Source organism: Micromys minutus (genome assembly GCF_963924665.1).
Source record: "Micromys minutus genome assembly, contig: SCAFFOLD_252, whole genome shotgun sequence".
NCBI lineage: Eukaryota > Metazoa > Chordata > Mammalia > Rodentia > Muridae > Micromys > Micromys minutus.
Genome location: NW_027667392.1, coordinates 354,644 through 372,593, shown reverse-complemented (window position 1 = coordinate 372,593; position 17,950 = coordinate 354,644). Strand labels below are relative to the sequence as shown.

Below are 17,950 nucleotides of genomic sequence, written 5' to 3'. Positions count from 1 at the left end.
ATACTCAGTTAGCCTGAGTGCTGTCTCTGCCTTCCAAGTGCTAAAATTGTGCACAGGTCATCACACCCCTATTTCTTATTTTTACACAGATGCTGGGAAACTAAGATCGAGTATTCATATTTCTGTAGCAAGTGCTTAAACCACTGAGTCTCCTCTCTCTTAAGATTAGTTTTTGAAGTTGAATAGGGAAGGAAGTAGAGGGTTCTTGTTTTTATTTTAACTCCACCACTCCAACTTGTGACTCTTTGCTGTGTGGCCATCCACAGGAGTGTGGTCTACCTACCAGTAGCTAAGGTACACTAATTCTTCATCCACTGACAGTTGTCCATGGCTCCTTCGTTAGGGCCAGGACTTTTAAGCCCACTTTCCACCTCCGGGAATTTTGTCTGGTTTGAGTTTGCACAGTTCTTTTGAGAACTTTCTTCAACTTGAATTGATGGTTGGTTGATTAGTTATTTGTTTGTTTTGTTTATTTGTTTTCCTTTTTCCTATTTTGATATTGGGGGTTACATTTATAGCATTTTGAATATGTGCTCCTATTCTACCAGTAAGCTATACCCAGCCTTCAGGTTTTACTGTTTCTAAAATTAAATTAAGATAATTATATTCTCCTTTTAAAAGCCTTTCCATCTACTTTATTTATGCTTTATTTTTAGTTTATTATATTTGATGTGTGTGCGTGTGGCTGTTTGCACATGAGTGCAAATGTTTGAGGGTGGCCAGAGGCATTAGATTCCCTAGGAGCTCAAGTTATAGGCACTTATGAGCCACCTGACATAAGTACTGGCGATCAAATTTGGATCCTCCGGAAAAGTAGTATGTCCCCCACCCCTTAACTGCAAAGCCATCTCTCCAGCCCCTCGCCCACCATCTACCATTCTAGTGAACAATAAATAGTAGTAGAATACCTGGAGAAAGCCTCTGTGAACACTGAGAATTGAAGCCCAGGGCAGTACATTTGCATTTGAAGCTCAGGGCAGGTTCAGCAGATGTAGGTGTGGCTGTCTCTTGGGATCCCCTTTTGTCCCTGATCTTCACACCTGGCCTCCAAGAGAGATGTTTACAGGATTTTTGATTATTAACTTGCTTGTTCCCTATGTTATCTTTCTGCATGAATTAAAGTGATTTAAAAGACGACTAAATAAAGAAGACTTCACTTCAGCCTCAAGACTGGCAGAAGTCATGTTACAAATTTGAAAAATAAAAGAAAGAAAGAAAGAAAGAAAGAAAGAAAGAAAGAAAGAAAGAAAGAAAGAAAGAAAGAAAGAAAGGAAGCCTCTCTGACTGTTGATAATAGTTCTTGGGAGGGGGTGGTTTTAGTGCCTTAGACACATAAAAATCTCACTTCTGCTTTCACAGGCTCTGGTCCCAATGAAATAAGTTCAACAGGGTCTATCTAGCCCATGTAGTCCTCATCCCCAACTCCCACATGACTGATTTCTCTTCTAGAATTGGCTAGGAAATGAAATTGAGGTCATGGTCAATACTAAGGAAGGCAGACGACATCTGAATGGCCTTCTTGAAGAGAGAAAGATCCTTGCTCAAGCTGTGGCACAACTCAAAGAAAAAAGAGAATTTGGAGAGAACCCACCACCTAAACTCCGAGTAAGTGTCATGGGAAAATGCTGTCAATAACCACAGGGAATTTCCATCAAATCCCCACTGCATTTGAGGACTCTTTCCTTTTAAATTCCATCTTCTTGCCCACTATCTTTGCAGAGGCGCACATTCTCACGAGATGGAATACATGGTCAAGATTCAGGAGCAGAGGATTCTATCGCAAAGCAGATTCAAAGCCTAGAGACTGAATTGGAGCTCAGGTAAAGAGGCTCTATCTGAAACATGAAATATGCCTGGAACCCAAACAGACACCATCAATCCAGTCATTCAAGGGTCTCCTTCCTTTTCAGAAGATTTTTATGGGGAAAAGAACCCCAAAGAATGTAACAATGTTTTGAACCTGTGTGTTTAAAGTTATGTTGTGCTATATAGATTGCATCCATTGTGCTAGGATGAGGTAAGTGCTGTTCTTCCCACCTTACAAATGTAAAATGAAATTGGAGATCTTAAACTTTTTGAAAAAGGGACCAACAATACACATTGCAGCAGACAGCACCTTCACTTCAACAAATGGTATAGTTCAAGCTGCTTGGGTAGCTACATGTAGAAGAATGAAACTAGATCCTCCTCTCTTGTTCTACACAAACAACTCCAAATAGCTCAAAGCCCTGATACCATAATTTAATAGAGGAGAAAAGAATGAACACATTTCAACTTATAGGCACAGAAAAGGGCATTCATTCAGAATAGGACTCTGGAAGCACCTGATTTTGACAACTGACAAATGGGAACTCATGAAATAAACAAGTAAAGGTTTTGTATGTCAAATGACACCATCATTTCGGTAAAGAAGCAGCCTATAGAATAGGAAAAATTCTTTGCCAGCTACGTATCTGACAGAAGGTTAAAAACTGGACTTTACGGGGAACGAAGACAAATGAGCCAGGCTGTGGTAGCACACCTTTAATCCCAACATTCAGGAGGTAGAGGCAGGTAAATCAGAGTTTGAGGCCAGCCTGGTCTACAGAGCAAATTCCAGGACAGCCAGGGCTACAAACCCTGTCTTGAAAAAATAAAAATAATAAAATAAAAAATATCCAACTGTTGGGGTCCAGAAGTCTCCCCACAAACCACCGGAGCACTGGTCTCAGTCAGGCAGGGATGGTTTATTGAACACACACCTAAAGACTGATCATCCAGGGCAACAGCTCAGACTCACGAGCTGAAAGCTGCACACTGGACATTTCTCAGGGACAGCTTATAAAGACCACAAGGAGCTCATACGCAGGTGCTGGAAGTGCTGCTGGTAGCTGGCCCTGACTCAAGCCATCTTAGACAGAATAGTTCATACTGGCCTTTAATTTGATGGGTCCTGCCTGAAGCTTATGGTTGTGGAATTTCTTAAGATTAACACACCTCATAACATATAGACTATAACAGAGTATGTGGTCAGCATGACCTTGCTCTGAGTTGTTATTTTTCTGGGTCAATGACTGGCAGGCATGTTATAACAAAGATATGAAATAGGTGGTGGCCATGGAACAGAATGGCTACAGCTATGCTGGGGGGATGGGCTTCAATACAAATACAATACAAATACAAAGCCAGGTATACACATACCTGGCTTTAAACAAAATTGAGAAAACAGTGAGACAAAGAAGTAACAGAAACTTCACACACCATAATGTGATCACCTCTGTACCTATATATGCACAGAGAAATAAATAAAAGGTAGAATTTTTTCTACATTTCAATATATATGTTCCATTTATTTCAACTGATATTTAATTAAATGAAAGCCATTTGGTTATTTCATTGGGGTTCTTTTTGTTACAGGTCTAGAAGTACCACATAAAATTTGAATCAGGTGCCTTAATTTTCTAACTGATCATTTCATACATAAAATTTTTTTCATGTTTTACTCAGAGCTCCTCCCTTTCTCCTTGCTCTTGAGGCTGATCACAGTAAATGTCACTGTTCTCTCCCTTGAAGGAGCGCTCAGATTGCCGACCTACAGCAAAAGCTTCTGGATGCTGAAACTGAAGACCGGACAAAACAACGCTGGGAGAATATTGCCACATATCTCGAAGCTAAATGTGCCATAAAGTATTTAGTTGGAGAGGTAAAACCATTCTTCTTAGCAACAGCTCTAGGGGAACTGCTGCGTAGGTCAAAGTATACAGTGCTGGTCAAAGTTTCTTGGTGCTGTAGCTACTTTTCATGGTAGAAACCCCAGTGATGCTAATACTAAAGCCTTTAATGAGTAAGCATTGGTTAAAAAGAAGTAAGTCCAAGCCAGTTACTTAGAAAGAGCAGAAATTTATACTCATCATACCTGACATAAAGCAAATATTCATTTATGTGAGCTACTGTTACTAGGAAAAAAACCCATAAGAAGTTACTGGTTAAGCATAAAGTATTGTACTACATTTAAAAACATGTATGAGGTGTGTATTTAAAAACTTGAGACACAGTCCCAAGGACAAAAACTTAACCATTTTTGATATATATAGATTCGTTTTAAGGAAAGTTGATTTGGAGGGAGTTGTTTGTTTTCTGTTTTATTTTAGTTTTGGTTTTTATTGAGACAGAGTTTTTCTGTGTAGCCTTGACTTTCCTGGAACTCACTCTGTAGACCAGGCTCCCAGAAATGTGACTGTCTACCTCCAGAGTGCTAAGATTAAAGGCGTGTGTCACACCTGGCTTTCTTCACTCATCTGAAGTTCATCATAAACTGTCAGAAGATGAATCAAAGTTATCACTCAACCTATATATTTCATGAATCCACAAGTTTCTGCATTGCTATGCTTTATACATTTTTGTCTTGGGCTAGCTAATGTATTCTGCTAAGGAATCCTGACTACTCTTGGGAACCTACTCATTATCTGAGCTATTAGTAAAAATAAAAGTGGGTGGGCCAGTGCAAGATACTAGTCTTGCCTAAAGAGGTATATCTAGAAAGATCTGCAATTTTAGCACTCGTGTCTATGAGTTCTAACATGTAAACAGGAATTCTAAAACAAAATTGGCTAATACACTGTGTCCTGTGTGAATTCCTGCTTAAAATTTAAGATCTACTTAAAGTTTCAGAGTTTTGGAATTGTCAGATTCTGTCCATGTTAAGTTTATTCTTGCCTTGAAAGAGAGCAACAGATAAATGACCCAGTGTGGCTTCTACCCTGTCTTTGCATAAATATTGACTTATGGCCTAGGAATGAAACTATCCTTTTAGGGGGCTGGAGAGGTGGTTCAGGGAACCCATTTTTGACTCCTAGCATCCATGTGGTAGCTCACAACCATTTGTAACTCTAGTTCTAGGTGATCTGACATCCCTCTTTAGGCCTCTGCAGGCACCAAACATATCATATACAAATGTACATGCAGAAAATATTCATATACATCAAAAGTAAAAAAAAAAAATTAAAGCCAGTTAGTAGTATTACTTCAATTCACTATTAGAACCCACATGACATGGGAAAAAATGAGAATGGATTTAGAGTTTCTTGGAAGCACTTTTCTCAAACTGTTTCAAAAAGCTGACCTTTTCTTGCCCAATGAATGGGAGAAGATAGCTCATTCTGCAAATAAAATTACTTTCTCTTATGTTTTCAGCTGGTCTCCTCCAAAATACAGGTGAGCAAACTTGAAAGTAGCCTGAATCAGAGCAAGGTCAGCTGTGTTGAAGTGCAGAAGATGCTGTTTGAAGAGCAAAATCATTTTGCTAAGATAGAGATGGATTTCAAAGAAGAGCTGGTCAAAATGGAGCAACAGCACCAAGAAAAGGTAACTGGGCAAGACAAGGATTTGCTGAGGCATGGGCTGAGACTGCCTTTGGTTGCTCAGCTTTTCAAAGCGGTGGAATGTGCCTGGCATGCTGGTGCTGCCTGTAATCCTAGCACTCTGGGAAGCTAAGGCAGAAGAATCATCTCAAGTTCAGAGTCAGTCTGGGCCATATTGAGACCCTGTCACTATTTGAAAAATAAATAAGCAGGCACCAGTGGCCCATGAAGCTTCCTTTCAAAAGTTTATGTGGCCTTTTCCACATTTTGCAAGTACCTGAAACAGAAATAACTTGTCTAAGTGGCTCTTAACCACTGGCTCAAATTCTAAGATTAACACACGGAGAAACACCCTTTCTAGGTTTATTACTTTGGACCATGAAAAGACATTCTTTATCTTTAACTCACAAAATAGTTACCTGGGGCTGGAGAGATGACTCAGTGGTTAAGAACACTGACTGCTCTTCCAGAGGTCCTGAGTTCAATTCCCAGCAACCACATGGTGGCTCACAACCACCTGCAATGGGATCTGGTGCCTTCTTCTGGTGTGTCTGAAGACAGCAACAGTGTACTCATATATAATAAATTTTAAAAATCTTTAAAAAATGTTACCTGGACCCTGCTTGAGCTAAAGAACACCCCTTCCCCTCACCACTTGAAACCACCCAGTGTGTTGTGTCTCTCTCTAGGTGTTGTACCTTCTCAGCCAGCTGCAGCAATGCCAAATGACAGAAGCAGCTGGAGGAATAAGTTAGTGAAAAGGAACAGCAGCTGCTTAGCACCCTGAAATGTCAGGTATGCAAAACATGATGGATAGTCCTGACTCATTTGGGCCATGGCACTTGGCAGCAGAAAGTAATTAACCACTTACAAACCTGAGCCTTTACTCCTTTGAGGCCCTGTTGAATCTGGTTAAGGGAAGATCAGCACAGCTCCAATAATAGCCTAACTTTCAGAACTAAAACAGAAGCCTCCACATCATACTTATGCCTCCTGATTCTTGTGCCGAAACCCTAAGCTTCAGCGCTGAAGAAGTACACTCATCTAGGATTTACCTAAAATCTTGATGGCAGTAAGCTGAAGCAGGCTTTGTGGTGAAGATTGCTCAGTGTTCTTGCAGAGGGCTTGAGTTCCCAGCACATGTCTGTCAGCTAACAACTGCATGGAACTCCAGCTCCAGGAGGAATCCCATACCTGGCTGTCAGCCTCTCCACACATCTGCACTCAAAGGCACATGCACATAATTAAAAATGATAAAAAGAAATCGAAAAAATCCTAAGGGCACTCAACGGTTCTGAGCCAATGCCTGCCATGTTAGTAAAATGTCCAGGATCTAAAATTCTTTCAAAGGCTGGGAACACCACACCCTTTAGAAACATGTTTGAGCACTATTTAGTCCAATGTAGAATCTTATTCCTGCTCAGTCTCCAGGGTTCCCTTAGCTCTTCCTACTGTAAGACATATTCAAACTCGTTAAAGTTGTATACATGAATCCTGTTGCCTTAACTGCAAACAAATATAATCGGGCTTGTTAGAATAGGGTGCAGACTAGTCTGTGTGAGAAGGGTGCACAGAAGCACCTGCAGATTTCAGGGAACAGCTAAACTAATGCTGTGTGGGATTCTGAACCAGCCTGCTTATGTGCATAGGCGAGAATGGGAAAGGATAAGAAAATTTGCTTCCTTCAAGTATATTCATGACTATTGGGGAATACTGAAATATAAGAGACATTCAAAGAAGTAAAGCTGTGTCTGGCATTTTAAAACAAATAAAAACTATCATCTACCAGACACTTGAAAGCAGTGTTTTAATCTGAGTTATTTAGTAACTCTTTATGTGGACCCAAAATAACCCCACCTGTAACTGCAATCTGGAACTAGAAGGAAGAGCTTAGCAAGATGCAAGAAGTGTGTGAGCAAAATCAGCAGCTTCTCCAAGAAAACACTGCCATCAAGCAGGTAAGACGTCTTTCTACCCACTTAATAAGCCTCAGGAGACTCCCACTGAGGCTCACCCTTGGAAGCAACCTTCAGTATTGATGACTATATTACCCAGTTTTGTGTGGTCTCCATTGAGTTTTTATATGACACAGTCATGTACATTTCAAAGTGTTAGAAACACAAGATTTTGCCAGGTATGGTTGTATATACCTGTAATCCAGCATTTGGGAAGCAGAGACAGGCTGAACTTAATGAGTTTTGAAGCCAGTTTGGTCTATAGTAAACTCTTAAGTCAGCCAAGGATACATAGTAAGGTTCCGTCTCATAAAAACCCACAAAGAAAGAAAGGAAAAATAAAGTATACCCCTTCCTAAATCTAGTAGTGATCTGAGAAAGTCAGTCCTCAACAACAGTCCTGTCACACACCTCACTTGAATAGCAAAACAGTAAAGGTTAGCTCCTGTCTGAAATCTTTGGGTTAGCCACTCCTCAGCAAACATTTATACTATTATAATTGAAATAGTGCTGTGAGCTGAATGTAGATTAAATGGCCATGTAAGCCAAGGAGGTAGAGTTCAGAAGCATACACAGGAACAGAAGGATCGAGGACCTAACTAACACCTTTGGAAAAGAGTTTGCAGGCATGAAGCAATTATGGGTACACTTGTTCTTGGGGAAACACTGAAGCATAGCAAATATTGTAACCACATACTACCTAATATGAATCATAGTCTATTTCTAAAACACTATGAAATGATGCTTTTTAGTTTGGCAAGTGACTATACATGAACTTTAAAGAGATCAAGCTGACTCTCCTACTTCATAACCTCACAATATGCAAATGCTTTGGCCACTCTTGATCAGACTGCTTGGAAGACACATTAGTTATACATAAAGACCATCTTTATTGTTGTTTCACTATCTTGTACTTACTAAAAGGATACTGTAGCAGGCACCGAGGATGGCTTTCTCAGAACTAATGGCTTCCTCACTAAGACGCTAAATGATAGGTCACATGTTATAGTAGACAGAGTAACAACCCAGAAGCTAAATAGGCATGGAATCTATCTAATCTGGAATTTATCAATAGTTCATTGAGTAACTTTGAACGAGTCATTTACTCTGCCTGAGTCTGCATTCCCTTGTATGTACAATGAAGAGATGAAACCAGCATAGATTACTTCTAGTGCTAATGTCTTGAGTCCAAGGACTAGTCAAAATATTAATAATAGTACCTTTATATGATGTTATAATATTGTATATGACATCATATAAAGGTACTATTATTAATATGTGTGTGTCACCTTGTGAAGAATAAGATAATTATTTATATTTTTATTAAGGTACTGGAAGCATCTTTAAATATTTCTCATTTATCACCTGGGGGTGGGGCACATCTTTATTAGTTTTGTTCTTTTCTGAGACACTAGCTTGACCTTGAACTCCCTGTGTGGCTCAAGCTGGCCTCATGTGTGGGCCTCCCAGTACAGGTGTGTGCTGCTATATGTGCTCAAAAGAAACAGATACTCTTGTCTATATTTTGTTGATAAAGAGCTGAACTTGAAAGTACTTTTTCAACGGTCATGGCAAATGTTAATTTTAGGAGTAAACACTTCTAAGTTCTACCCTGGTATTCTTTATTCTTTGAGTTTAAAACTTGTTCTTCTGAGATATATTGAACACTCTGCTAGAATTACAGACTGTAAAATGGTATCCTCAACCCTAGTTTTTCTCAAGGGAAATCTTTAAAATAGAACCTGGGACTCTACCTCTAGATGTTCTGACCAGGTTGATCTGAGGTAGGATTTGGCATTTTAGAACACTTCCCCAAGATTTCCTTTCTTTCTCTCTCTCTCTCTATTTCTTTCTTTCCTTCCTTCCTTCCTATGTTATATGTTGTGGGTCTATGTGGGTGAATGCCACATGTATACAGGCGTTAAACATAGATCGTTAGAACCCTTGGAGCTAGAGTTACAGTTGGTTACAAGCCACCTAATATGGGTGCTGGGAACTGAACTCAGGTCCTCTGAAAAAGCAGCAATCACTCTTAATCACTGCTCCAACTCTTGCAGTGATTTCTTTAGCCCCTGCTGAGAATCTGCAAGCCTAGGAGTCTTTCTGTTCCTTGTGATATGCTAGTGGTTTGCCAGCAGGTTCGGTATAGTTGTGTCAAAGTCTCTCTGGCATTCTAATCTGCTTTCTTGAATGAGGGAGAAAAAGATGAAATTATACCTTACGTGTGTGACACTCCAATCTGCCAAGTGTATTATGAGCATTCAACTCTACTGTGACCACTACCATCTAGCCTCTGCTGCCTTGAAGATTAGCAAGAGCAGAAGTTCATAGCAGCTGCTGGGTCCTGCATATGGAAAAGTCCAGTCACCCACGACAGTTCTTGAGCTGTCATTTGTGATATTTATCCCATAAGATGAAATAGACAAATGCTGACAGGGTAGAAGAGCATTTCTGAAGCCTGTAGCTAATTCACAAGTGGACAACGGACCCAGGCTACAGTAGGAAATGGAGCCCATTCTGAAGGGGCTTCTATAACCAGGTCATAGAACTCTTTATCTTTCACTAGTTTTATTCAAAGGAGCTAAAGGGATTTTTAATTTTATTATAATGTATCTTGTTGATAAAGGTGACTAAGATGGGCATTCTTATCTAATACTGTTAGACATGTAAATTGGTTTACATACTCTAGAGGGCAACCTGAAACTAATCAGAAACTTTAAAAATATCCCCATCATGATCACTTTAGGAGCACATATATTAAAACTTTTTATATTCTTTGATCCAGTTGTTATATACATAGTAAGGAAATAGCCATCAATATGGAGCTTGCTGTATTCATTCAGTGAATCTTTTCAAAGTAACTTTGTGCCAGGAATGAACACTATTTCTGAGAATATAGCAGTTAACTTTGTCATTGTGAACATATTCTTGTAGGAAAAGACATAGTAAGCAGAAAAACAAAATAATTCTGGATAGTGATACAGAAGAGAACAAAAATTCCATGTTGACTTTGTAGGAAGGATGGGGAGGGCAAAGGCTTTCTGCGAATCAAAGAGAGGGTTAAGATGAGATGGAGACAATGTGAGGAAACCAGGCACCTGTAATCCTGGTTCTCTAGAGGCTAAAGCAGAAGAATCTCACATTCAAGGCCAGCCTGTGCTAAGTGATACAGGCCTAAGTCCCAAACAAGAAAGTGAGGGGGAGGGAAGTGAAGGAGAAGAGGCAATGAAAAGACCTCAGGGAAAGAGTGGACTTTGTGTCTCAGCACCCAAGAAGGTCATTGTCAAGGAATGAGTGAGAAAGGTAAAGATAGCCGTAGAGGCCCAACTAGTCTACCTTCTATTTGTGTATGAGAATATCCACTGCAACATGATTTGCAGTAGCAAATGTTTTCTTTCAAAACTATCCTAATATCTAACATTAGGGGACTAGTTAAATAAATTGGTGTATCGGCATGATGGAATATTGTGTATAGCTATTGAAATCATGGCTTTCACATTTTGTACTGATATGTGTTATCCTCCTGTTCAGAAAAAAAGATTTTATTATGGTTTCCTTTATAGCTACAGAACAAACACGATAGATCTCATGTGCAAAGCAGCTAAGATCTTGAATGTTATTATAAACTTAGAATGAGTCCACAGAGATGTGCAAGAAAAAAATGCTGACAGTTATGCTTTCAGGGCTTGGGGTGTTTGGTTTGGGGTTTGGTCTTGGGAGATTTTTTGTTTTTTGTTTTGTTTTGGTTTGGCTTTTTGCTTTTGATTTTTTTTCAAGTCAGGGTTTTTAGACAACCCTGGCTATCTTGTAACTCACTCTGTAGACCAGGCTGACCTCAAACTCATAGATATGCCTGCCTCTGCCTCCCAAGTGCTGGGATTACAGGTGTGCACCACCACTGCCCTGTGATTTCAGGCCTTGTTAATCACCAGACTATTGGATTCACTTTTGTTGTGGATTTGAAGGGGTGGTTTTGGTTTACTGAAAGGATCTCACTATGTAGCCCTGGCTACCCTGGCCTTGGCGGCCTCTGCCCCCCTGAGTGCTGGGGTTAAAGGTTTGGGCTGCCATGACCTGCTGCACGGACTACTTTAAAGCTAGTTCTCCCCATGTATTACACTCATACAGATGATGTAGGAGACTCAAATGCCAAACTTGAATTTATTATCCCTATTGTATTTTTTATTTCTCCTTTCAGCCTATAATTGCAGCCTGTCAAAATATTTTCAGATTGTAATTTTTGTTATCTTAACTATTAATCATCCTTCCAGCTTTCTGCTATTGTCAGAGCCTGATAAACATGGCTACACTGTAAAGTGGCTGTGAGAGAGAGAGAGAGAGAGAGAGAGGAGAGAGAGAGAGAGAGGGAGGGAGGGAGAGAGGGAGGGAGGGAGGGAGGGAGGGAGGGAGAGAGGGAGAGAGGGAGGGAGGGAGGGAGGGAGAGAGGGAGAGAGAGGAAGAGAGAGAGAGAATGTAGATGAGTTAGTGCTCCAAACAAAGCCCTAGCTGGACAAAATGTAAAAATGTGCATTGAAAGAAAATCTAACTCGGTCCTAAAATAAACCTAACTGTACTACCATATTGCTGCCTGCAGGGCTTTGCCCCTGAAATGGTCCCCAGTGTTTATCTGGTACTTGACACAAGCAGGTGTTAGGACAGCCTCCTTATCTATCTTCAGCTATACTGCCCAAAGTAGAGCATTGGATTGTTTGTATAACCTGCTCTTCATTAGCCTATGGTACTTCCTGGTGAAATGAAGGAAGGGAATAGAGAAGACAGATTTGATCAAGATGATGAACTTTCCTTTCTTTCTAAAAAACATGTGCATGTAGAGGGATAGGACTTTAAAATGTCCATCAAATCCTTTCAGTAATGTGTCCTTCCACAAACTTGTTTTGCAGTGTTCCTGCAAAGGCTGGTGCGGGAACAAGCAATGTGGATGCAGAAAGCAAAAGTCAGACTGTAATGTGGCCTGCAGCTGTGACCCCACAAAGTGTCACAACCGCCATCAGAACCAGGTAGGAACAGTATTGCTTTCCCTTAACCATACCTTTGAACCTCTCTGGAGTTTGTATCCTTCTTCTTCTGCCCCAAAAACCTGGAATCTCCTACAGTTATTCCTACCCTTTTTTTCTGCACCCAGAAAGAGGCTCACTCCTCAGGTATGCACTCCCCACCCTCACCGCCAGCCTTGCCATGAAGCTTCTGTATAATTTCTGAGACAGGAACAAGGGACAGGAATGCAAGAACTTACAGGTAAACAGGGACACAGGATCAAACTAGTCCAGAGGCTTGGCTGAAACTGTGAAAACCTCGTGCTGAGATGGCAGCTTCTAGAAAGGAATTTAATCCTTCTAATATCTTGAGACAGTAGTTAGTAGACCCTAAAGGAAGCAAGCATTCTGTGGCTGTAGGAAAAGACCCACAGGAATTTCATCTACTAGTCACTGTTGTGAGCCAAGTTAACTACAGCTTTCTTTATGTCACTTCTAGGAAGAGCAAACTCTGAGAAATAAAATGTGCCCTGAAAGAAATAAAATGAGCCATGTGCACAGCAAGCAGGCTCAATCCCTGACCTCTCCTTATGCCTGCCTGTGCAATGGCAAGAAGGCTTTGCTATAGCCCTTGATCCAGAATCCAAGACTCCCACCAAGTGTGGTGTAGCAGACATTTGTCATACAGTTCCTAGACATTTACACAGGAACAATTTGGCTTGGGACTCTCATTTCAAAGGTTAATTCTAAACTAAGCATCAGAGGACTAAAATGACAAGCTATGTAGGTCAGGATAAATGTCAGGCACATATTTGGGACCTGTAAGGGTTCCCTGTTTCATGGTTTTTCATTTAGGGTTCTAAAACACTGAAGCTGCTGCATGAAGGAATCTTTGGCCAAAACCTTTAGAATTCCATTTCCATCAAATCCATGTGCTCTTCACCTACTTTCCTTTTGGGCCTCCCTCAGGATTTCAGTTAAAGAAAACTATTGATCTGGGCCAGTGCTTCCATTTTACAGAAGAGGAAAGTAAAATCCGGAGGCAAGCTGACATGACTTGCCTGCTAGACAGCTGGTCATGGCAACTGAGATGAAACCTCTGGGTTACAGACAGCTACAGTTTTAAGCCCAGCTCTATGCAGAGTCACCTTGTGATTGACCTAAAGTGACTTCTGTCCTTTGGATTTCATTTTCTTATCAGAAAGGAATACTAGTGCAGGTGGCCTCCTATAGCAGTGCTGTTGTAGGTAGTAGAACTTTAATCAAAGAAATAATCAAGGCTTGGCCTAATTTCATTCTAGTTTATTTCTTGAGTAGGTCTTACTTGTTAAATACCCAGGTTAGACTCAAACTTGTCATCCCTCTGCCACAGCCTCCCAAGTTCTGGGATTGCAGATATATACCACCACATCTACCCTGGCCAAATTTTTAAAGTTTCTTTCACAGTATGTCTCATTCCAGACCTATACAGATCATTGGAGTCTGCCTCTTAAGTATGACAACATTTCTCTCGGAACAGAACATGTTAAGTGAGCCCTATGGCTTCTCCAAATTGTAGCTCCCTTACGTTTGCTTTGAGTAATTGGCTGATCAGGTCCTCAGAGCTGGGACCTACCTGACTGAAGAGGAGCTGTTCTGTAACTCAGATAGCTAAATTACATTAAGCCTATCTGCTTGATTTCAGGACGACTTGGATGCTATTGAGCTAAATCAAGATTCTGAAAATTCCTTCAAATTGGAAGATCCCACAGAGGTGACCTCAGGATTAAGTTTCTTCAACCCTGTTTGCGCAACTCCCAGTAGCAAGGTGGGTGGCTAAATACAAGACTTGAATGAAAACTAAACATACATCCTTTTCTGCATTAGCTGTGATAGAAGGTTATGGGAGATAGTTGTGGGGAAAGATATTATCAAATTGCTGGCCACTGGCTGGAGTCTATTTATCTAAAAAAGCAGTTGCAGGGGATGCCTTTTGTGGAGCCTTTGTACTGGCTCAGCTGGGTCCATGTATTCACTTCTGTCTCTGTCTTTCCTAGATCCTGAAAGAAATGTGTGATTCTGATCAGGTACTGCTGAGGCAGCCTGCTTTTTCCCCTTCTTCTGACCACCCAGAACTGAAATCTATAGGATCAGAATCACAAGAAAATAAGGCCACAGGAAAGAAGAAGAAATGAGCTCTGGCCAGCAATTCGAGCTTCTTCTCTGGCTGCTCTCCTATCCAAGAAGAGTTCCACTGAAGTTAGGGCCATTGTCTCTTCTTTCTGCCCTGGACACACTCTTAGCTGCAGCACTGAGGGGAGGGTCACTAATGACTTCTGTAGCTTTTAGGTCTTCTTGCTATTGAGAAAAGGAGAAAAAGTGTCCCTAAAAGGAAGAGGATCTTTGCTGAGTGTTGGCCATTACCGTCTATGGCCTCCACTTACAGACAACTACTTTGCTTCTCTAGAAGGTGCTGAGCCTTCTACTGGAGAGAACCAACTGACCTTCCTGATACTCAAAAGGAACCAGTCCCCAGGACAGTCTAGCTCGCTCTTTGTCAACAGTTGAGTTGTCTCTTCATGGAGCCGAGGCCAACATGTTCTCTCGCGATCACATCAGCTTAATGGAAGAGCTTCGAGTAAGATGGAGACCTGCTTGACTCCCTCGCCAAACCCCAGGAATTGGGCAGGGAGCTTTCTACTCCATTTCAACTCCGGACTTTATAAACCCTTCAACTGTCTGTCACATGTGTTACTGAAGTTAGTGAAACATTTTTAAATGTTAATAAATAAACCTTAGCTCATTTACAGTTTGAAGGAGATCCTTCTATGATAGAAGAAGAAATAAAATTCCAGCATGTTTTCTTCGACCCCTGGGAAGTCTTAAAGAGATCCATTTCAATTTCCCCACAAATACACATACTTCCTTTTTCTGGGAAGGCTGCCTAGTTTTTTGTTTGGTGGTTTCTTTTGTTTATAGGGGTAGGGATTGAGCAAAGGGGCTCAGACATGCCAAGCAAACATTCTATCACAGAGCTTCCTGACCCAGCTTCCTACCCTTCCTTGGAATGTTGTGCCACTGTTGCTCTGCTGCTCTGGGGGAAGAAGGACACTGACACATTTAATGAGAATCCCCATACCATATTTATGCCAGAATTGTATTTGCTTCTCAAAAAAGAAAAGAAAAGAAATCGCTGGGCCTGGAGAGATGGCTCAGAAGTTAAGAGCACTGGCTGCTCTTCCAGAGGTCCTGAGTTCAATTCCCAGCAACCACATGGTGTCTCACAACCATCTGTAATGGGATCTGATGTCCTCATCTGGTTTGCAGGCATATATGTAGTTAGAGCATTGTATACATAGTAAACAAATAAATCTTTAAAATGTTCAAGGCCAATAGGAGCCTGTACTTTGCATAGAAGAAAATAAAGTGTCAGCTTTACCATCCAATAGCATATTTCTGAGAGAACGCTTTCATTGGGAGAATGTGTTTATCGTAACTCATGGTTTGAAGGTCCTAGGACATGGTTAGAAGCCCATATTAAATCATGACAGAAGCATGGAACAGAGCAGCTCACCTCATAGCCAGGATGGGAGAAAATAGTGGAAGGACCTGGGTCCTATCACCAGCCTTCAAGAGCATACTTCCAGTGGACTAAAGACACTCCACAAGAACCTACTTTTTAAAATTTCCCTCAAATGGTACCACTGGCCAGGGAACAAGCCATGAACACACCACCCTTTTTGGGAACATTAAATATCTAACATGCAGATGGTACTGTGGTACAAAGAGGTAGTTATAATGTCAGTGAGTAATAGAGCTAGGAACGGACCCCATTATACATTTACCTTATAGTTCTTTCTAATGTCCTGTAATCTGATTAATGGTAGAGAGCTTTTGAGTTACAGAACAAAACTATTGCCCCTTTGCTTTCTCCCTTTAAAAGGGAGTGGAGGGACAAGGATTATAGAAGCTAGAAGGGGGCCAGCCTTGCAATGCCACATACAGGCTATATTTGAAGCCTCTGGGAGTTTACAAACCTTGATACTCATCTATGCATACTGACTCCTGTCCCCACCCCCACAGCCCCTAAAAGGCTCTTAAACCATCCCCAGAAGAAAACAAGACTCCAGAATCCACCACAACCCAAGCAAAGGAAATTGAAAAACAACCTGCCAAGAATGACTCCCAGTGGAGGACTAGGTGACCTGCTGGCCCTCCCTGGCTTCCTGCCAGCAAGCAGTCTTGCTTCTCTTTGCATTTTAATTCTGAGAGAGTTAGAGCATCTCTGTCATTGCCAAATACAGCCTCTGGATACAATGGGAAAGGTGAGAGGGAGGGAAGCAGCTCCTGGCAGAAAAGAGCAGTCTCCCTCACAGGATAAAATCGAGTGTGTGAAGGGGGAGGGGAAGCCAGCTTATCTGTAAGGAGTCATCCTTTTCCACCAACACCCCTATAGTGCTCACAGACCCCAAGTCACTGCATCAGCCACAATCTAAGCTGTCCATCAAGCCCCTCCCAGCTCACGTGCAACCCTGTACTTTTTATACGAAGCTGAACATAGCTTGCTAGGCCACCAGCTTCTTTTGTACACATTCCTCTTCCAAAAGCCTGGTACCCTAACACCTGTTTGCAGTATAAACCTGATGAACTGAGCTTGATCCCAGGAACACAGGGTGGAAGGAAAGAACCAACCCCAATAAGCTGTCCTCTTATCTACACATACACAACAACAACAACAACAGCAAAACGGCCCAAAGTCAACGGTAGAGACTCAAAATCGAAAATGACTGAAATCACTGCCAAAGTGACGGAAAGGTTGAAATGACCCAAAAATCACCCAAAACGGCACAAAAGTCACCGGAACAGTTTCAAAATTGAAAATGACTGAAATCACTGCCAAAGTGACAGAAAGGTTGAAATGACCCGAAAACCACCTAAAATGGCCCAAAAGTCACCAGAACAGACTCAAAATCGAAAATGACTGAAATCACAGCCAAAGTGACGGAAAGGTTGAAATGACCCGAAAACCACCCAAAACGACCCTAAAGTAACCGGAACATTCTCAAAATCAAAAATGACTGAAATCACTGCCAAAGTGGCGGAAAGGTTGAAATGACCCGAAAACCACCCAAAACGGCCCTAAATCACCAGAACAGACTAAAAATCAAAAATGACAGAAATCACTGCCAAAGTGACAGAAAGGTTGAAATGATCCGAAAACCACCCAAAACGGCCCAAAATTCAACGGAACAGACTCAAAATCGAAAATGATTGAAATCACTGCCAAAGTGACAGAAAGGTTGAATTGACCAGAAAATCACCCAAAACGTCCCAAAAGTCACTGGAACATTCTCAAAATCGAAATTAGTGAAATCACTGCAAAAGTGAAGAAAAGGTTGATATGAACAAAAAACCACCCAAAACGGCCCGAAAGTCACCGTAGAGACTCAAAATTGAAAAGGACTGAAATCACTGCCAAAGTGACAGAAAAGTTGAAATGACCCGAAAACCACCCAAAACGGCCCTAAATCACCGGAACAGACTCAAAATCGAAAATGAATGAAATCACTGCCAAAGTGACAGAAATGTTCAAATGACCCGAAACCACACAAAACGGACAAAACATCACCCGACCAGACTCAAAATCGAAAATTACTGAAATCAATGCCAAACTGACGGAAAG

General features: G+C 41.2%; 2 protein-coding genes across 2 annotated transcripts in view; both read left to right on the top strand.

The window, feature by feature from the left end:
• The window catches only part of LOC308416180 (chromosome-associated kinesin KIF4-like), a gene marked incomplete at its 5' end in the record, with an annotated part of 75,365 nt that extends 67,292 nt beyond the window's left edge, over positions 1-8,073 (top strand). The window contains 8 exon segments of the mRNA XM_080942608.1: positions 1,450-1,605; positions 1,720-1,820; positions 3,553-3,682; positions 5,173-5,343; positions 6,029-6,069; positions 6,071-6,086; positions 6,090-6,134; positions 7,220-8,073. Of these exon segments, the coding sequence (XP_080798734.1) occupies positions 1,450-1,605; positions 1,720-1,820; positions 3,553-3,682; positions 5,173-5,343; positions 6,029-6,069; positions 6,071-6,086; positions 6,090-6,134; positions 7,220-7,378 (819 nt within the window). The 3' untranslated portion in view covers positions 7,379-8,073.
• A 3,622-nt stretch (positions 8,074-11,695) lies between these two features.
• LOC308416182 (chromosome-associated kinesin KIF4-like) lies at positions 11,696-15,163 on the top strand. Its single transcript, XM_080942609.1, has 4 exons — positions 11,696-12,032; positions 12,196-12,312; positions 13,973-14,095; positions 14,325-15,163. Exons 1-4 carry the CDS (start codon positions 12,030-12,032, stop codon positions 14,460-14,462), a joined length of 381 nt encoding a protein of 126 aa, XP_080798735.1. The 5' UTR covers positions 11,696-12,029; the 3' UTR covers positions 14,463-15,163.
• Positions 15,164-17,950: the final 2,787 nt, after the last annotated feature.